This window comes from Rhipicephalus microplus, chromosome 3 (assembly GCF_043290135.1).
Source record: "Rhipicephalus microplus isolate Deutch F79 chromosome 3, USDA_Rmic, whole genome shotgun sequence".
Taxonomy (NCBI): domain Eukaryota; kingdom Metazoa; phylum Arthropoda; class Arachnida; order Ixodida; family Ixodidae; genus Rhipicephalus; species Rhipicephalus microplus.
In genome coordinates, this window is record NC_134702.1 from 95,005,794 (window position 1) to 95,027,622 (window position 21,829).

The 21,829-nt window shown below is 47.4% G+C and overlaps 1 protein-coding gene across 2 annotated transcripts in view; it reads left to right on the forward strand.

Annotated features, from left to right (window-relative positions):
* Positions 1–13,464: 13,464 nt before the first annotated feature.
* LOC119172170 (clotting factor C) overlaps positions 13,465–21,829 on the forward strand; it is a 46,921-nt gene continuing 38,556 nt past the window's right edge. The window contains exons 1-5 of one of the 2 annotated variants that reach the window (XM_037423202.2): positions 13,465–13,654; positions 13,745–14,012; positions 15,150–15,310; positions 16,848–17,008; positions 17,721–17,816. In XM_037423202.2, coding sequence (XP_037279099.1) covers positions 15,159–15,310; positions 16,848–17,008; positions 17,721–17,816 — 409 coding nt within the window. In that variant the 5' untranslated portion in view covers positions 13,465–13,654; positions 13,745–14,012; positions 15,150–15,158. Of the gene's footprint in view, positions 14,013–15,149; positions 15,311–16,847; positions 17,009–17,720; positions 17,817–21,829 lie in introns of both variants that reach the window. The other variant, XM_037423193.2, reaches the window with a different exon arrangement.

A 21,829-nucleotide genomic window follows, 5' to 3' on the forward strand; every position in this document is an offset into this window, starting at 1 on the left:
TAATAATCCATGACCCAGGTGTCGCCCTTAATCTTGCTGGGTCGAAGTGCCTGAAGGCGAAATATATACTGCCACTAGCGTGAAGTTCACGTTCTTACGCTTAGCTGTCAGGCACACGTATTGGTTGCTGTCGTCCGGTGTTACTGGATGCCTAATATATGTGAGTTCGCATCTGATATAAACAATGATCTTACTGTTTTCGTTTCGGGTCGTAGATCTGAAAGCCTCGTATTTAGAAAGCCCTATAGCATTGTGAAGACGTGGTTCACAAATTACGATAATTAGAAAGTGATTCTAGAAAACATATGGTCGAAAATCCGAAATGCGGGGTTTAACACTGTGGGCATTCCATTGAAAAATCGATGCCTCTTTCACTTGTTTATGGAAGGGCTGCAGAGAAAGAGCCATGGTGCTTCGCTAGAATTGATAGCACCGGATTCAAAGCGTCCAATATTTGAAGAGTGCTGTGGACAGCCGGAGTCTGAGTTTTATTCAGGACTACTGGAATTGTCTTCATGAGGGTCTTCATCACGTCTGTTATTTCGTTATCTTGACTGTCATGACTTACTCGCTCTGAAGTAGCTTTCAGCGGGCAATGCTGCGGCTCTACTGGCGGTGTCACTGGCGGCAGTGCTGGCCACACGTCAGGGTCAATGTTTCTTGCGTCTTTCTGAGGATGCGTGTTGTTGGCACTTGTTGATGCTTGCGGTGGTGAGTGCGTGATATGGGGTTGCAGTGTATCCCTGGCTTTGTCAGAGGATATCCTAGAAGTTTTCTTATGGCGCGAACGCCGACGTCGCACTTCGGCAGCAGCGTTCCTGTGGGTGGAACCATCTCTGGCCATCTGCCTCAGCACTTGCATCTCCTTCTTCACATTTGGGCACTGCTTTGATGACGCCTCGTGAGGACCTTGGCAATTGCCGCATTTGCGATGTTCTGCTTGGCAGGCTTCTGTGTTGTGCGACTCCGAGCATCGGGAGCACACAGCAGAACTTGTGCAAACAGCACTCACGTGTCCTATTTTTCAGCACTTCCGACACTGAAGAGGTTTCGGCACGAACGGCCGTACTGTGTGTCGAAAATGACCAACTTTTACTTGAGTTGGGAGACTGTTACCATTGAAAACTAGTTTCACGCATCGTGAGTTCCCGAGACGGTGGGCTTGCAAGATTATAGCAGCTTCCGTCACTGGTTTGATTAGAATTGCAAAATCAATATCGCTGATAGAAGTATCGACGTCGTTGATAACGCCAGCCTGAGAGTCCTTGCCATCTGGTGTGAAAGAACGTACGTTGACGTTCCCCAGTACATTCGCCTTGGTCAATACTGCTGCGAAAGACGGCGACGCCAACACGGTCCCGAAGGCGCCACTGCTTCGAACTCCGCCGGGAAGGTCACCAACCGTTTGGTAGCGTAGGTTTCTCAGCTCGCAACTGCTTCTGCGCAGAGCTGATAGACGAGTGGACGAGACGACGGTGAGTTAAACAAGGTTTATGTACAGCATATATACAGAGGCGTTACAAATTCGGCACTGGGGCCGACAGAAACGCGAAGAGCCGAGCTCTTCTCTCTAACACATAGCTCTACTCTCGAAAGGGTCTGCTCTCGACGCGACGCAGGGCTTCTTTTATATGAAACGGGTCCAACCCAAATGTCCAACCAGAAGCGCCGCTGGTCGTGAGGTCAGAATCCTCCAATGGGGTCGCCGCTGGGCCGCGTCCTTCTTTCTCATCGAATCTGGAGAGGCTGCGCTGCAGGTGGGTGCACCCAAGGACGAGTGACGTCGCCAGGCATTGCGTCACCCCCCCAGACAGGAAGACGCCGATTGCCTGCTCGACGGCTCGCTTGCTGAGGTGACTCACTGCACGTGGGCGACAGAAAGGCGCCATCGCGTGTTGACGCCGTTGAGTTGTTCATCGCGTCAGGCGGGCTCGCGTGCTGGCCTTGACACAGATTTCTTTTTTTCCGAGGCATGGACGTTTGCTGTGGACTCGCAGGCATAACAGCACCCCCGCCGCCAGACAATGCGCCGGAAAGACGAGCTGCTTCCACGGGGCTCGGATGTCAGGTGCGCTCTTTCGCCAGGTCCCTCCAGGTTCGCCTCCAGGGCCATGGGGAGAATGCAGCTCCAGACTCTGTTCCGGGAACACATCCCATTCTTGAGGACGGATCCCAGCTTCACTGGCTTGTCGCCACAACTTGCCGGCCAGCTTCGCTCGTCTCTGACGATCCTTGGTTTCAGCACTTGTCGACGGTTCTGCAACTTGTCACGAACGGATCGACAACAGACAACGCACGACACAAGCAAGTGCCCTCGGTCACCCGACAGAACACCAGACAAAGTATAGTACAACATATACCTAGCTACGCGTCTATGGGAATTTCGTTCCCTCTACATCAAGAGGCACATGTGAGACACAAGACTCGTAAAATGACAAGTCATTTTTTTTACACGTACAACAACGTAACGAATTAGAATACAACATAAAGTTGGCTCCTTGTGCTCACTCTGGACGAGAGCGCTCAGCTAAGACCGTGATGAGGAGAAAACTGCCCCGAATCGCAAGCGAGAAACTGAAAGGTGGAGAAGGTACTAACTAAACGCACGGCTTAATGCGTCTGCATTAACGTTTATCTTTCCTTTTTTTTGTAGCGAACGTAAAAGTTGTGCTGTTGGAGTATCATGCTCCAATTTGTAACCGGCCACTTTTAGGCGACATGTTATTTAACCAGGTTAGAGGACAGTGGTCCGTTTCAACCACAAACCTCGAACCGGAGACATAACAAGCAAGCTTTTGAACGGCCCACACGAGGCAAGCGCATTCCTTTTCAGAGGTACTGTACGCCTCTTCCTTGCCGCTGAGTTTTCGACTTAAATACAAAACTGGCCTTTCGTTACTAGCACTGTCTTCCTGGCACAATACAGCTTCCATGCCGCGATCACTCGCGTTGCATTGAATCACAAATCTCTTAAAGAAATCGGGTGCCATGAGAACAGGCTTTTCGCTTAGGGCCTGTTTTAGCTGGCAAAACGCATTCTCCTTTTCTGAGTCCCATACTGCTTTAACCGGCTCGGATTTTCGAAGTGCGTCAGTTAGAGGGCTGGCAATGCTAGAGTAATTTTGCACGTAATGCTGATAGTATCCAGCGAGCCCCCCCTTATCTCAGATTTTGTGGTTGGTCCTGGATAGTTCACGACAGCGGCTACCTTAATTTCTGAAGGTCTACGCCAGCCACGCCCCACAACGTGCCCCAGGTAAGACACCTCGCCACACCCTAGGTGACATTTAGTAGGTTTCACGGTAAGGCAAGCCTCTCTCAACCTGTCCAGCACGACGCGTAAATGCTTGACATGTTCTTCCCAGTTGTTGGAGAAGATGGCAACATCGTCAAGATACGGCAGAGCGAACTCGGAGAGGCCTTTAAGAACGCGGTCCATTAAGCCTGAAAAACAAAAGGGTGCATTTTTCAATCCAAAGCTCAGAATAAGTGGACGATACGTTCCAAATGAAGAAACAAATGTGGCATAGCGGCTAGCACGCTCTGTAAGGGGGACTTGCCAATACCCTCGCACGAGGTCTAACGTGGAAATATAGCTGGACTGTGACACAGTTTCCACCCTCTCCTCGAGGTTTGGTATCGGGTAAGTTGGGTCTCGAGTTATTGCGTTAAGACGCCGGTAATCGATGCATGGCCTCTGATCTTTTTCTGGCACCTGAACCAATATTATAGGGGATGTATAGTCACTCTCGCCCGGTACTATGATTCCCAACTCCAGCATTTTGTCGATCTCTTCTTTCATGATCTGCTTTTGCACGGGGGAACAACGATACGGCTTGCTACGGATTGGCTCCTCACAAGTTAGCTCGATACCGTGCTCAATCACCGTCGTGCTTCCGGCACGGTCCGAAAACACGTCTTGAAACTCGGAAACAATCCTTCTCAGGTCCTCCTTCGGGACTTCACTTAACCTAGGCTCTAGGTTCAACTGCTCCAAGATTACCTCCGATCCCCGTTCGATTACATCACAACTCAAAATTTCTTCTCCCTCTTCCTCTGAAGCATTCAACAGCAGATTTACGACCGCTTGACGTTGAACGTGTGGTTTCATCAAGTAACTTGGTAAATTTTTTTCGGCCGCCTTCCTAATTTCACTTCATAATTGGTATCAGAAAGCTTCGATATTACTTTGGCGGGCCCTTCCCAATGAACCTCAAGCTTGTTCTTTTTGGACGGCTGCAGCAGCATTACTTGAATACCAACTTCAAATGTGCGCTTCTTTGCCGATTTGTCGTAGTTCTCCTTCGACAACACTTGTGCAGCCTTCATGTGCCTTTCCACAAGATCTTTCGTTTTTCCAAGCCTCTGAAGGAGGTCTAAAACATACGCAACTACATTAGGGTCCTCATCGAATCCCTCCCAGGACTCGCGTAGCATTCGCAATGGTGTTCTCAAACTCCTGCCATACACAAGCTCTGCAGGGCTAAAACCAGTGCTCTCATGAGGAGCTGATCTCAAAGCGAACATAGCGGGAGGAATACACGCTTCCCAGTCGCATTTGTACTCGCAGCAGAGAGCTCTCAGTATCCGTTTCAGAACTGAATGCATACGCTCTACCGGATTAGATTGCGGGTGATGGATCGAGCTGTGCACTACTTTTATTCCACATTTATCCATAAAGGTAGAGGTAAGGCAGCTGGTGAAGACACTACCATTGTCGCATTGGATTTCAGAAGGAGATCCGACGCGTGCAAATATAGATAGCAGTGCATCGACGACATGAGGAGAATTGAGCTCCTTAAGTGGTATCGCTTCCGGAAATTTTGTGGCTACACTGAGAGCCGTCAGGATGTACCGAAAACCTTGCATTGACTCTGGCAATGGCCCGACGATATCTATCACTAGGCGCCGAAAAGGTTCCGTGATAATTGGCACAAGCTTCATGGGCGCCTTTCACTTCTCCGTGGATTTCCCCGCTCTCTGACAAGTGTCGCATGAGCGTACAAAGTCTTCGATATCCTTCCAGCATTTCGGTCAATAAAACTTAAGGGAAACTCTAGCGTTGGTTTTTTTTTATGCCGAGATGCCCTGCCCATGCGTTTTCATGCGTCAGTTCCAATAAATGGCGACGATACTTTTGTGGCACCAAGAGCTACTCATACTTGCGACCTTGCGCATTTGTGTAGCTCCGATACAAAAGCCCTGCTTTATCAAAAAATGGAACATTCTTTTTCTTTTTTCCCAAGCTTACGCTTTCTATTAGCGCTTTAATCGAGATGTCCTCACGCTGCTCTCGAATGAGCGTTGCTCTCGATCAACCCTCGACAGCTCATTCCAACTTTCCGCTACAGGCGAGAGCGTTGCAGTCCTCTCGCTCTGATTCAATGGCGCCATGTCGTCTCCCCTTGCTACGGAAACTGCGCCGGTCGCTTCGGCGACGGGACGCTCGCGTGACTGCTCACATGACTCACGCGGAAAATTTCCTCTCTGAGGTTCCCTCGACCCGCCGACAAGGTCACTTGAGAGTTCACCGCATTGAACAAGATCAAGCTCCTGCGAAAGCTTCCGCGCTTGCGATCGCGTGAGGGCCATGTACGCTAAGTTGGGGAAGAACGATTTACCCTGCTCTTTGAGAAGCTGCTCTGAGTTGTAGGAGAAAAGATAAGGAAAACGATCGGGAAGCGCGGCAGACACAGCCACTTCAGTGCGAAGCTTACCGAACGGGCCTTCAATGACAACCGTGGCGATTGGTAAGCAAGCACTCTGCTTCTCGGCGACTTGCCTGATCCACGCGCATTCTCCTGTAACGTCATCGGGAGACACCAATGAAGGATGGACAACATCCATGGTTGCCGCTGAGTCACGAAGTGCTCGACGCGTTTGCCCATTCACACTAATTTTTTGGATATACGGCTCCAAACACCGCATGTTCTTTTCCGATTCTCGGATTGTTGCAAAAGCAAACTTTTCCTTACAGTTTATCGCGATGTGCCCTTCCTTTTTGCAGTTGTAGCAGATAAGTGGCTTCCGTGATTCAAACGCCCGTGTGGTATCAGTGCGTTGTTTAGGAACCTCACTCGATTTCTCCGCTTCCGTTTGCCCTTCCCCTACAGTGTCCTTCGTAAGAGACGGGTCCTTCTTGAAATTACGGTGCGGAGCGGGTTTCTGTTCATCAGGTTTCTTTGAAAAGCCCTATTTCCTTTCACCTTTTCTAACGCGCACTGCCCTGCTATGCAACTTTCGGCGAGTATAATACTCCTCAGCTAACTCTGCTGCCTTGTTTAGCTGTACTTCCCCAAGTTCGTCCTGCAGCCAAAGTTTGACATCCTCCTCGATGCAGCGGTAGAATTGCTCCAAATGCAACGCATTCAACCACTTTATCGCGGTCGTCATAAAAACTTTCGCCCTTGAGCCATTCAATTAAATCAGCTTTAAGACGAAACGTGAAGTCAACGTGTGACTCATCCCCCTCTTTAGCATACCGGAACCTTTGCCTGAAAGCCTAGGGCGACAACTTATAACGTCTCAAGAGCACTTCCTTAACCTCGTCATAGCTCTCAAACGCTTCTCTGGACAAGCAAGTTATCGCGTCGGACACTTCGCCGGGAAGAAGAGCTAACAGGTTCTGCGCCCAAAGAGACCGCTCTAAAGCATTTCGCTCACAGACGTGTTCAAACTTGATGAGATACTTCGCCATGTCCTCGCCTACTACGAACGGTGGCAGTTGGTCGCGAATTCTCTGACCGCTGACCTGAACTGTCGCAGAAGCTACGCTAGGCGCCTGCGAACACTGTAAGATTGCCAATTCTATTTGTTTCAACTCAAGCCGCTCCTGCCTCTCGGCCTCCTCACGCCGTTCTCGCCTTTCAGCTTCTTCACGTTCGCGAACTTCTCGCATTTCGGCTTCTTCACGTTCGCAAACTTCTCGCCTTTCAGCTTCTTCACGTTCACGAACTTCTCGCTTTTCAGCTTCTTCACGTTCGCGAGCTTCTACTTCTCGCCTTTCAGCTTCCTCGCGGCGTGCTTTGATATCCTCCCAGGCCTCATCGATAAGGTTATCCATCGTTCACACTAGCCTCTTGCCGTTTGCCCCTGTTAAGAATCTACTTGCCGTACCCACTATAAGCCTACTAGCAAGACGCGCAAGCAATTTTTAACACTCCCGTGTTTACCCCCTCCGCATTAACTTTGGTTTCAAAGCGCTTCGACTTGGCTTGAAACGATCAAAGCTCACTCTAATGCTTCACACAGCCCTTCTCTAAACTACTATAACCTGAGCTAGAGTAGTCTGGTGAACTGAGGGGAAAACATCAGGCACTCACCGCATCGATGTCGCCGACGCCGGCCGATCCCGCAGCTGCCAACCACTGTTGCGAAAGACGGCGACGCCAACACGGTCCCGAAGGCGCCACTGCTTCGAACCCCGCCGGGAAGGTCACCAAGCGTTTGGTAGCGTAGGTTTCTCAGCTCGCGACTGCTTCTGCGCAGAGCTGATAGACGAGCGGACGAGGCGACGGTGAGTTAAACAAGGTTTATGTACAGCCTATATACAGAGGCATTGAAAATTGGGCACTGCGGCCGACAGAGACGCAAAGAGCCGAGCTCTTCTCTCTAACACATAGCTCTACTCTCAAAAGGGTCTGCTCTCGACGCGCCGCAGGGCTTCTTTTATATGCACCGGGTCCAACCCAAATGTCCAACCAGAAGTGCCGCTTGTCGTGAGGTCAGAATCCTCCAATGGGGTCGTCGCTGGGCCGCGTGTGGCTGCACCCAAGGACGAGTGACGTCGCCAGGCATTGCGTGACCCCCCCCCCCCCCCCTCAGACAGGAAGACGCCGATTGCCTGCTCGACGGCTCGCTTGCTGAGGTGACTCACTGTACGTGGGCGACAGAAAGGCGCCGTGGCGTGTTGACGCCGTTGAGTTGTTCATCGCGTCAGGCGGGCTCGCTTCTGGCCTTGACACAGATTTCTTTTTTTTTCCGAGGCATGGACGTTTGCTGCGGACTCGCAGGCATAACAAAACGTCGAGAGCAGTGCGTTGCGTGAAGTCTATCGCCAGAACGTTCTGGCGGCCATTGATTCTCACGTCTGTTATTTGTCCTGGAACGAGCGCCTCAAGTGACATAGACGTGACCTGGCGAATAAGTCGGTTCATGCTGTCAGCGGCATTCAGCGGGACAAGCAAAATAGTGTGAACTGGTGGCTCTTGAATATTCGGGGTGGCCCTACTTTGGGAAGGAGATGTTGTAAGTAGCCTCCTCTTCGCCTTGCGTGTTGCCGGGGGCCCAAAATCGATTTCATCGGAGCTCTCATCACTGGCCGTAGAGTATATCAGCGTGTCCTCACTGTCGACGTCACTTGGGTGGCCGGAGCACTTTCTTGAGTGGCCACGGACGACGTGAAAGATATGGGTGGAGGCCTTGGGGATTCTACGTCCATTTCCGCAGGCAGAAGAACGGCGTCTTCCACAAGCACCAATAAAAAACGAGAAAAAATAAGACACTGAAACCAGCGTTCCACTCAGGAAAAACTTAGTCTTCCTCGGGCTGAAACCGTTCGAAACTGCAGGCACACCTCAAGCACGCTTGAAATGAGCAAACACACGATAAGTACTATCACAGCTCGACGCTTTAGGCAGGCTGCTCAACAGAAAGAAAGACGCATGAAAGAAACACACGAGTATGCACAGAACGAATGCAAACAACAGTGTCAGTTCTTACTTATTCATGTTTGGGCAGCGGGCTCCTTCTGTAAACGCGGCTGCCGCAGTGAGCGAATTGACGTTCGTGCTCTCTTTAACTACTGTACTTGAAAGCAAACTTATGGTGGATTGTGAGATAATTGTGCACGCTAGTGAGCCCTCACTCCAGAGATCATCAGCACGCACTTTGATCATGCTATGTGGAGGCGCCCGCGCACAGCTACGCGCGCAGTGGCGTGGCACGACGACTTTTAGTGCGAGCGCGCCCAACACGCACTCGTCGTGCCATCTCACTACTGATGACAGAAACGCACTGAAGTAGTCGAGCTCTCAGGTTTGCCAGCGGTACACTGTGTACATAAATGGCTCACCGTTACCACGGTGGAGAAGGGTCACTCGGTGGCATATTGGTTGGCGTCGCGCACTGAGGAGTGCGAGGTCGTTTACCGCCCCGCTGCGGAACTTTTCGTTCTTGTTTTTAAATGCAAAGCATTTCTTAGCGAACTTCAGCGACTTTGATTTCATTCTATCTATCTATCTATCTATCTATCTATCTATCTATCTATCTATCTATCTATCTATCTATCTATCTATCTATCTATCTATCTATCTATCTATCTATCTATCTATCTATACGCCTATGGCTTCTAGTTCTCCTGGCTGTTTCGATAATGCTATTGATACCAAAATTAGAATGGTATAACATAACGTTATGGCGAGCATGAGTGACTAGTCAAAACACGACAATCATAACATGTATCTCATGAGTTTCATAATTTACATTGCATGATCTTCCTGCTCATGGTGGTTTGGTTCACATGAAATATTGCAAAACCTATATGGTATCACATGACTGTATGGTGAACATAAGTAACACACGCTAACCTGGAAATCATGACATGCATGTCAAGTAAGTCATGACTACACGCCACGCTCACTGTGCGCTCGCGGTCGTTTCGCTAGCTTCACATATATTAAAATTGGTACTACGGGAAGTGAATGGATGACGAAGGCAAATGACTGTTGCAAACATGATGATTATGAGATGCGTAATATGTAAGAACATGACCACATGCCACGCTTACGATGCACTCATGGCTGTTGGCTACCTTCAAATATACTAAATTTGGTATTATGTGACGCAACAGACAACAAAGGTAAGTAACACGCCCAAACTTGATAATCAGAACATACGTTTCGTGTAAAACATAACTACATGCTACGCTCATAGTGTGCTCTCAGCCATTTTGCTAGATTCACAGGCCCCGCCGCGATGGTCTAGCTAATAAAGAAAAAAAAAAGGTGCGGTGGTCTAGTGACTAAGGTACTCGGCTGCTGACCCGCAAGTCGCGGGATCAAATCCCGGCATCGGCGGCTGCATTTCCGATGGAGGCGGAAATGCTGTAGGCCCGTGTACTCATATTTGGGTGCACGTTAAAGAACCCCAGGCGGTCAAAATTTCCGGGGCCCTCCACTACGGCGCCCCTCATAATCATATAGTGGTTTTGGGACGTTAAACCTCACATATAAGTCAATCAAATCTATCTAGCTTCACATATACCAAATCTGAGTTGAATGCATGACGAAGATGTATAACTGGTGCAAACATGATAATCATACCATGCGTGTCATGTAAGAACATGACAACATATACCATGGTCATATTGCGCTCTCAGCTGTTTCGCTAGCTTCACATATACCAAATTTGATATTACGCGACGTCAACGACAACGAAGGCAAATGACACGTTCAAACATGATAATCATAACATGCGTGCCATGTAAAACATGACGAAGTGCTACGCTCAAAGGGTGCTCGCGGCTGTTTCGCTAGCCCCGCATATACCGAGTTTGGTGTTACGAGGAGTGAATGGATGATGAAGGTGTATGCCTGGTGCAAACATGATAATCATGACATGCGTGTCATGTGCGAACATGACAGCATACCACGCTCATGATGCACTCGCGGCTGTTTCGCTAGCTTCACATATACCATATTTGTTATTACGTGACGTCAAAGACAACAAAGGCAAATAAATGCCACGTCCAAAACATCATAATCATGATATGCGTGTCATGTAAAACATGCATACATGCTACGCTCGTAGCGTGCTCGCGGCCGTTTCGCTAGCACCACGTATACCAAATTTGGGACCCCGTGACGTGAATAGACGACGAAGGTAAATGAGACGTCCAAATATGATAATCACAGCATGAGTGCCATGTGAAACATTGCTACACGCTATGGCTATAGTGCGCTCGCGGAAGTTTCGCTAGTTTCACATATACGAATTGTGGTATCACGAGACGTGAATGGACGACGAAGGTAAATGACACGTCTATACGGGATACTCATGACGTGGAAGTCATGCACGGCATTATTTACGTCCATCTCGTGACTGTGTGCTGGATTAAAAGTTTTTTGTGACATATTAACATTCCTCATTCGTGCTTCGTATATCATAGATTCCCACTGTACGTTAGATCTGCCTATTTTTTTCTTGCAATCTGTTAGTAAATATATTACAGCATCATATCCGTCATGGAAAGACGTCACGGATCCATGATGAGCCCTCACATAAAAGGCTTGTGTGTTATTATGACATAAAGTTCTGAACGCAACGTACGCGTTGGCATTGAGCGTTTCATTTGTACCTATTCGTACATAAAACGTAATGCGAAACAAATGATTAGTTGTCACTGTCAGCACTGTTTACACAGTTACCGTCTCCCGTAACGTTGAGTTCCGTGATAGTTAATGCGTTTTGAAATTAGGGGCTAAGAGAACCACGTTCTAAACTTACCTATTGTTTTCTTTTAAAGGGAGCTTCACTGAGCAAAACAAATGCACCTGATCCTGTTAGGATGGATCCACTGAAGAACAAGGCGCTCAACAAGTATGTGCCTGGCGTAGCTGGAGCACTGCGTCATGGGCAGGAGGCTGCGTTGGAAAGTAAGTATAATTAACGAATAGAATGAGGGACTTCTGTGCAATAAGTTTAAATGATAGGAAACTTAAATTGATAGGAAAGCAAAAGTTAGCGGTATGGTAAATATTCTAGACGGGTAATAGGCTAAGCCCCGCTGTGGTGGTCTAGTGGCTAAGGTACTCGGCTGCTGACCCACAGGTTGCGGGTTCAAATCCTGGCTGCGGCGGCTGCATTTATGATGGAGGCGGAAATGTTGTAGGGTCGTGTTTTCAGATTTGGGTGCACGTTAAAGAACTCCAGGTGGTCGAAATTTCCGGAGCCCTCCACTACGGCGTCTCTCATAAATCATATCGTGGTTTTGGGACGTTAAACCCCACATATCGGTCAATCGATCGGGTAATATGCTAAGTCAGCATGTGTCGAACAGAACTTCCATATAAGGGTTCTAGCCAATATTCGGTGTTTGAACATGTGGAACCGGTACATGTATCATGGGCTATATTTTATAATAGAGGTGAAATCGACACTTGTTGCGGAACCAACGTCCCGTAAACGTTTGCTGTTTGGTGTTGTATGCACATCGCATGAAGTATTCTAAAGTTTCTGCTTTTGCAGTCATGTGCGACTTGATACAAAAAAAATTGCTGAGAAACCGGCTGTACGTACGAGAATCATTGATTTAATAAACTCATGTGTTTGTTATAAACAAATGCATGATCTTGAGCGTAAACAAACTCTTTTATGCTGTTCACCTCACAAAATACTCATTAGCTCTGGGGCTGGGCACTGAAGATAAGGATTTATTTAATGAATTCTAGCAGATTTTAATTTGGAAGCTATTGTTGCATTTGTTTAGTGGTGTAAGCATCACAAAAAATTATCGAACGGAACGAGGTGGAAATAATCATCATCATAAGGTCATTATTTATGGATATTTTTATGTCCACTTTAGCGCTTCTTCTACGCACTCCGCGATATCTCCTGAGACCTTTTCTAAGATCCCACGATATTTTATTTCAGTACTCCACGAAAATTAGTTTTGATTATGTAGCCGCAACGTCAGGGATTTGACTATATCTCGATTTGCACACATTCCTAGGCTTAAAGGTAACAGTGTGTGCACACCGAGCACGTAGTGTTTAAAATTATGCGAAACATTGTAGTATTCAATTCTGTGCAATCACTAAGCTATTCGAGTAGGCGCTCTTCGATAGAAGGGTGTCCTACTGTGCACGTTACGGGGCTCACTCAAAGCCGGTACTATTCATGTGCCTTTTGCTCTTGTGTCGTGTCTGCCTTACAGATGTAGCCGTAAGCGGAAATAGCGACCCATCTGGTACTGAACAATCTCCTTGTACCAGTTTGAGAAACGAGGTGCATCGATCTAATCAGCTTGTATTTTTCTGTGTCGTCTCTTTGTGAATGTTTAGCAATGTAAAGAAGTTTCAGTTTACGTCTTGCATTTTTCACGGGACCTATTTGTCAAGAGGAGTGCTCCAACTATTGCAGGTTGTCTGCAATCGCTTTCAAAGCATGCGAATTTACCCAGTTTTCTAAGGCGCCAAATATGCACATTATTTTTTTAGATTTCTTGTTTGTCGAATCCAAACACATTTACGACAAAAAAAAGAAACATATAGCTCCTCACATGCACAAACAAAAAACAATGATGCTTTTCGGTCACAACTGCTAAAAAAACTCTTCAACACAAGATCTGTGAAGTCACAGAAAGTTGTATACATTTAAACAAGGAGCATAATTCCCGCTTCGCCCGCTATCGCTGTCGGACACGTTCTTTAGACACAACACGGCCGCGAGCGGCGGAACAGCCGACGGAACAGTGACACGTGCGAGCTGATTGTGCCGGTGTTCGCTTTCGCGTCGTGCGTCCGCATCGTAGGAAGGAGGATGCACGACGGCGATAAAGCCGTTCACCACCGCGAGCGAGCCTCCACCGAAAGCCCCCGCGTTGGACGTGCGGAAGCGTGCATAGTGAAAGGAGCTTCGAGTAACAGCCCACCCGGTATTGCCATCTCTTGCTCAGCGTGGCAAGACAAGGAAGTTTTATTTAACCGTCCCTCGTTGGGCTTCCCGTCTTTCTCTCTCTTCACAGAACGTCTGTGAGCGACGCGCGGGGAAAGCCCACCGCTACTCTGGCTACCGCAAACGCTGTTCGCGCTGTGACTTACGCGTGCGAAGGAGACCAAGGATTGATTGGACAGTGTAGATTGGGCCATCACCGAGAAAAGCGGCGGGGTATCGCCATCCGGCTCTTGCCGTACATGATGCCAAGTCGGGTTTCATAGTAGAGGTGCTTCTCCCAGCACGATCACTGTTTACTGTCACTCCTTCGAGCACAGGCACTTGGCGTGTTTTTCAAGGCAAGTATATATCTCTCACCGTCTTTGCCTTGTCGCGTCTCGTTTTTATCTATAGCATAGTGGAATGTGCTTGTTTGGTTCACGTGTAAGTCATAATGGCATTCCATTTCATGCGTAAACAAAAGCGTGCTGTGATATTTCAGATGCTTCGTCTAGAAACAGTGCGCCTGATGTGCGTGCGGCAGAGAATTACGAGGCTGTAGTTGCTCAGCTGCTAGAAAGACCGTCTACCGCTCGTAAAAAAATGTTCTCATTGTGGCTAAAATGACATATTTTATCATTTGACATATTTAACTGTTGTGACTCAGAATGTAATCAGCATCCTTTCGCTTAGCACGTGTCAACAGGAAGGCGATGCTATACTGGGCCATGCAGGTGCTTTAATGTTTAACGGAGGCGGGAAGCTTGCGCTGAAGCTTTCCATATTTGACAGTAGTCCTAGAAAAAACCTATCGGACGCTGCAAGCGAAATCAGTGGAACTTTATTCATAAAGACAGTTCATATCAGTCAGCAAAACTGAATAATTTTCGCAATTCCTGAATCTCTCTCAGTGCGCATGCTAATTATTACGTGGACGCGCCTGCAGTTTAGATAAGATTTGTGATCATCACTGAATACAAGCCTGGTATAGCCTCCACGTAATAATTAATAGGAACTGTTTAGGAGGTCTCAAATCCCAAAACCACGATACAACAATGAGAGGCGTGTAGTGAAGAGATTCGAAAATTCGGACCACCTTGGGTTTTTGAAGCCCACGGGCATCTACCACTTTGCCTCTTACGCAACGTGGCCGTTTTAGTTGGGATTTGATCCTACAACCTTCGGGTCAGCAGTCAACAACCATAAGCAGCATACCACAGCGGCGGGTATTCGTGCAATGTTTACACGAGCGATGAAGTACACAACACTGAAATGTTCAGAGTTTTTTTTTGCTACCCTAGAAGCCGGAGTTGGTGACGCTTTGTGCAATAAATAAAATAAGAGGCCGCAGTTCCATGGTGTTGTTGCAAGCTGCATCCAAACAACGTTTAAATGGTTAGGCATTCGGCTATACTATGTGGCTTATTCATGAATGTGTTCAGGAGCAGAGTGAGGCATCGAGAAAATAACATTTCGGCGATGTCTCGTTTCTGCAGACACGAGTCATGGCCAAAGTGCAGCTTTCGTGGCTTTTGTTGGCAGCTCTGTGCTTCAGCACCCAAGCCAGCAAAGACTACAACCTTGGTCTCTGCAGCAAGACCTTCTTCAGCTGCCAGTGTGGCACGCCTGGTTACACGCTGCACGTCACAGTGAAACAGTGAGTTCCAGAACGCCAAGTAATTTTGTGAGCAGCATTGTCCAAGGCGTCGTGACGAAACGCCATGAACTTCTACTGAAACTCACACAGGCATTATGTTGCCGTTTAATCGATCTTACAAATAGCTGACATTTTGATTAGAGAAAGGTACACGCCCAGCGCATGTTGCTTTGATCGTCATGAGAACCTCGTGAAAAGAAATTGGAGTCAGGGTATCTGTCTCGGTAGATGGCGCGCAGATCTACAAGAAAATTATTTTGACCACGAGGTTCAGAGGATGACATATTGACCTCTCCGTAAGAAAACAAAATAAAGCAGAGCACACTTCGTGTGGATAAATGGCAGTGTTTGCAGATGTCGTTGTATCTCCTCAGAGGCTCAACCTTACTCGTGGGCTCAGAAGAGGACGCATGGTCGTTGAGTTTTCGTAGCCAATAATGTTTCTAAAAACAGAAAACTGGGTAAGGGCAAACTCGATCAGAACAGTGGTGAGGAGGATGGGGTGCATGTAAGCGAGCATTCTTCGCGACGTTTTTTTTTTCTTTTCTTCAAGAGGTACGAGACACACATTCGCCTACTATGGCTGTTAATGAAGAAAACGTAATCTGGTCTAAGCAACCGTCTTTGGTACTTGCTGCTCGTGAGGTGTTTAAGTACGTTCAGCGGTGCCTCCATGTGTGAACTGTTGACCTTTTCCCACCCGTTTTAAATTTTATATACGATTAAGTCGAATGTACTTGTTGTTAGCAAACTTGCGTGTATGCTCAGATAAAATGCTGACTAAAGACGAAATGATTGCGTGTATGCTCAGATAAAATGCTGATAGGGTGATTAAGAAGTAGAGACAGTGGAACCCAAAAGCCAAAAGCTCCACGATGGGTCATTCGGGATGTTTTGGTGGGGCGGAGTAAATGCATGGAAGGCAGAATTCAGTCCTTTGTACGGAGCATACTTTATCAAAATGCACTACAGTGAGTAAAATGCGATGATACTAGGCAGAAAAAACAGCTTTGATTTATTGTTGACTTAACAAAACAAAACCGCACCGAGTGTCTTTGTCATATTATTACTCCTTGTAACAATAACAAAGAATGAAACAGAATACTAAAGTGTGTGTTATACGTATGTCTATATTTAGATTGTCAAAATATTGAAGTAAGCTTAATAATTGAAATCACGAAGCCTGAATGGCGACGAATGCTGCCAACAAGTTGATTATACCAGACGCTCCAATAACTATTTAACATTGATTTAGTGCCAGTTCAATAAAGCGTTCTTTTTACGCAGGCATTGTCGAACACACAATGTTTTTCAACAACTGAAGTTTTGAAAAACCTCTTTCTGTGGTGTTGATGACTGGAACTGTTACAAATGTTAGTGTGATTCTGTTGAACAAGTCGTGTCACAGAAAACGCAGTGTGATCGTGAGCGACGTTGGTTGTGAGGGAAAAATTGGCGCTCTTTGTGATCAAAGAATTTTGTATAGATTGACGATTTGCTCACCACTTACTGGACTTACCCCCCGCACCCTCCGTAGGTGCTCCTACGTTCACCGGTGGCAGTTCAAGTGCCGGCCGTGCAGCAATCGTAAGCCCGAAGAAGTGTGCCCTATGCTCAAGAACTGCAAGGAGTGCGACAGCGACGCCAAAGGCTGCTCTTCGTGTCCTCCGGGCCGTTTTGGACCTTGGTGCGAGGAACGTAAGTGGCATCACACTTACGTTCAAGAAATCAAGCGTCCAGCGGTGTCGCCGCTGAATGTTGAAAGCGAAGCCTTTACTTGAAACCAATGACTGATAGTTATCTTAGTTGCATAAGGCGATGGCAGTTACAAGGTCCAGAACTCCTACTCATTCTGCACTTCATGTAAATCTGAGGTACCTTAGTTTTCGTCTGAGCGAAGGAGTGGGTCTTGCCAGGGCTGCGAGGTGGCAATTGCAAAGCCCCAGGTGTGCTCAGGGATGGTGCGTATGGTCTGCCTCATAGCATAGGAAGAAAATCAGCACAGGGTCTCAGTACAGTTTGCGCACATGTGTACCTTGGGAGGAAAAGGATTATGTGTGAAATAGAGGAAAAATGATTATGTGTGGACTCACATTGTAGAAGTGTGTCTAGTATGCGACCCTCTTGGCCATGCCCTTGGCCCAAACCCGCTATTGTTAGCACACGATGCATGATTACTTTCTTTCTTTGTGTGTGTGTGTGCGTGTGTTTATACTTTACCAGTTAATCCACGAAGCGAAAACATAAATAAAAGGTGGTTGAAACGCCACCATGGTTGCAATAAACAACGTTATCACTGCAAGTTCCTAGCTGCCCGAACACCAGGATGTGTTGGCTTCAAGCATTGCAGTACAGATGATGAGATTTTCATGCTGCCGTCGTCTAATATAAACATTCTGTACAATTGCAGGTTGCCAGTGTCAGAACGGGGGAACCTGTGACTCTATCACTGGGGCCTGTACCTGCCCGCCGTCCTTTGGTGGCACCCATTGCGAGCTCTTTTCAGGTTTGTGTATACGATGACGCATCTATGATTACGTTAAAATATATAACACAACAACTTTGGTTTTGTTGATTAGGTTTATTTTTTCGGCTTTACTCTTTTGACTACGGCATCGCCTATCTCCATCAACAGGAGTAACTATTTGGTAGGTTTTTCATGACTAGATATGACAACGTCTAGCTCTGGGCCGTTCTGTGGTAATGTACGAAATCTCGCCTCTGTAAATCTGTGGCTGGGGTGCTCGGCTTTTGACCCGAAGGTCGCTGGGTCGATCCTGGCCGTGGCGGTCGCATTTCAGTGGAGGCGAACTAGCATAAACGCATCTACTGTGCGATGTCAGCGCAAGTTGAAGAACACCAGACAGTCGGAATTTGCGAAGCCCTCCACTGTGGCGTTTCTCGTAATCCTAGGCCATGCTTTTGGGACGCAGAACCCCACAGGTTACTAGGGAAGCACGGAGACGAGCAATAAGTGACAGCCCCTTTCCCCCGCCGCGAGTATTCCCCTTTTCCTCTGAGTGGGTTTTTTGCTGCAAACACAACCTGCATTTCGCCTGTAGGAAAATGTGACACTGCGCGCGTGATGGCAAAAGAAAAATACGTTCATGCACATCGCGTGACGTACAGAGTAGAATACGCCGACACTCCAGTGTGGATGCGCTAACTGGAAAGTGTCCTCGCTGTACAGTGGTGATTCTCGCAGCGCGGCCTACAGTGACTGCCAAGATGTTCCGTTTCCTTCATCGAGAAAGCTCGCCCGTATTTTAGATGCTTGCGGCACTACCCGCTGTGTCACACATCCGTCCTTCTGAACTGAACACTTCTGCCCATTAAAAAAAAAAAAGTCCCCGTAGATGTTTCTATGCGTAATTTTATCAAGTCAATACAAACGCACTAAGCTGATCGGAGTTGATGCATTCTTACACGAGCTACATCAGCTTGCTCGAGATAATGGTACATAGCGGCTGCGCATGCTGCTGATAATTACCAGTGTCTTGATCGAGCTAGAGTGATTCGGCAAGGCAATGGCATGCGCTGGCCGCATTCACCAGCGCAGGTGAGGTTGTGTCGCCCAAGTTGTCTCTGCAAGATGACTGCCGCGTATGGCGCGTCTTCGACGGAGTGGCGGTGCGAAGCTGGGGACACGGGAGGGTGGTTAGGTGGGAACGAAGAACACGGTACGTAAGGAGTAGAACCTCGGAGTCAGGGCTTGAGCCGGTGTGTTAGACCGGAATGACAGTAGAGGGGTGGGGCGTGTCATGAAAATAAAAAGGAGATGGGCAAGCGAAAGGCGCCTTGTGTATGGGTGCTTGCCGGTTGGCACTTCCTCATTGATAGGTCGACCGATTCGACCTCGCATGGTAGGTGGCCTGCGCTTAACTAATCCACGTGCAGGCTCCTCTTTCTTTTTCCAGCGAGCATGCCAATGCCACGTTTCGCAGCTGGGAGAAGCTGGGTTTTCTTTGGTGAAAAGTCCCCGTTCATAGGACATCGCATGTTTTCACTAAAATAAAGCTGATAGTGAGGTTGACAATCAACTGGGTTAGCCTGCTAGGATACCCTGAGGTGTTGTAACGCAGTAACTGGACCTAAATGCAATATCTGGAATTGCCAGCGTCTGCCTCAGCAGTCAGTGGTTAGGGTGCTCGGCTACTGACTAGAAGGTCTTTGTTTCAATCCCGGCAGCAATGGTCGCATTATTTATGGAAGCAAAGCGGTGACGCTCGTACGCGTACTGTGGTATCAGGGCACGTTAAGGAATACGATATGGTCAAAATTTGTGCACCCCTCCACTACAGCGTCTCTCATAATCATATGGTGGTTTTGGGACGTTAAACCCCACAACTCAATGAACAAGAACAATATTATATATTTACAACCAGCCACCAACGTCGCCTTTCTCTTTCTTCCAGACAGGCTGTGCCGGCTGTTGCGTATGAATATTATTATTATTATTACTATTGTCCAATAGGGCTTTGCCTATCTCTGTTTTTCTTATTCACTCAGCTGTCCTCATATATCTTTGTAATGACTAAAATTTTCCGTTGCAATCTCGGTCTAAGAATAAGTTAGGGGATGACACTGCGTCCCGTGCGGCGTGCGGATTGTGTTCGCCGCCTTGGTTGTTTCCGTTTAATGTGACAGATGGCGCTCGCGGAGGGTAAGCCATATGGAGCCTTCATGTGCGCGTGTCTCCGTGTTTTAAGGTGGTGACAACTTCGATCATAGTTGCTTACAGCTGCCTAAAACGGCTGCCATACTTCATGGGCGGTCATGTTGTTTCTTAGCGGCCACTCATTTACACTGAAGGCAGTGTGGGTTTCCACAAGGAGGAGGTGGTTTATATATATATATATATATATATATATATATATATATATATATATATACGTTTTTTCGTTTTTTACTTACGATTTCCGTTTTTTAGAACAGGAAAAACATGTGCGTGACTCGAGTTTGTATAAAATACCGTTAAAACAGTTCATTTCTTCAGGCTGGTACACCCACCGCATTGGCGAAGTGAGGATATTTAGGGAGCCTATGTTTGCGAGGGGAGAACCTCGATGTCACTGTGAACAGACTTCAATGTCTGTGTAGTATTCCTGAAGCGAATTGAGCTTAGCACTGCACACACCTCAAAGGCCTTCTAGTGCAAGGCTCGAAAGCATGCTGTTTAAATGATGGTACCCATAACGACAAGGAAGGCAGATCAAACAACCGGGTAGCTCACGATGTTCTCTGTAAACCACATAACTCGGCTAGCCTGTTTCTCATACCCTAAATATTGCTTTTATACGTAATTTAATTTCCTGCAGCAAGTTCAGTTCCTACGAACGAATCTGTACAATGGAGTGCTTAAAAACCTTACGAGCTGTAAGCATTGCCAGAAAATATTAGGGCACTCAATCATAATATACCAACCCTCCCCTTCTCCCTAAAAGCCTGTATATTGGGCTAGAAGAAAAGCATAGGGGAGCAATAAAAGACAAAGCAGGTTTTTCCAGGTCATATTTTACTGCAAACAGCATCCAAACACCATCTGGCCTTTACTTCTTCAAACCGTCCTGCCTCCTTTACTGGAAGCTTGTGTCCTCGCAGAGGACCTAGAATAAAGCAATAGAGTGAAAGGTCATACACGGTGCCGACCAGATATACGGAGTCCATACAGATTTTCTCCACAAGCACTAAATAAAAACGATATCAAAGCATCTTTGTGGCCGGTTATGAAACAAAAGGATGACAAAAATGATGAAGCAGCACATAGGGCATATTTCAGTTATGGGCCAACAACTGACTTGTTTAGTGCACATATACTACACCGTTCAGGACCGAAAGACAGACAGAAGGACGAACGGACACGAACAGCAAATCTGTCGAAATCAATATTATCAAAGCACAATCCTTTTTTCAATCGTTCAGCGAGTTTCGGTGTAGCTCTACGCGTCATTAAAGAGAAGAACGAATACCCCATGGCAAGCCGCACAAAATTTAGTTGTATCGCAACTGTGCAAGAGTACAAGAGTCTACAGGGAACGCGTTCATCAGCTCGTCTGTTTACCTCTCCAAATGCCCTTCCTCCATGACCGAGCTGAAATCGCAGGAACGCGAACATCTGCCAGCAAAGGAAGACGGAAACGCGAGCGTCTATTTGTGGTTTACGGGCCGGACGTTTCACGCGGCGAATGCGGTGACGGCTTCGAAAACCGATGATAAACAAGCATACTCAAGTTAACCAGCTTTCGTTCGCATAGCCCGGCGTAGCAGAACGAAGCCCGAATCATTTTTATACTGTGCATGTTGTTGTGTTTACTTTGCTCAAAATGCCTTTTGCCGCATGACTAAGTCAGCCATTTCACAAAATATGCGGCGATATACTCAACCCACTCGCAATACGACGGGCACTCACCCCGCAAAAACGGGGAGAAGTAGACGGCTCCAAGCAATCTCACTTCACTTGTCCAATTCAGCGTTTCCGTTGACGAGAGCAAGTGGGGAAGCGGGACAGTCTCCAAGATG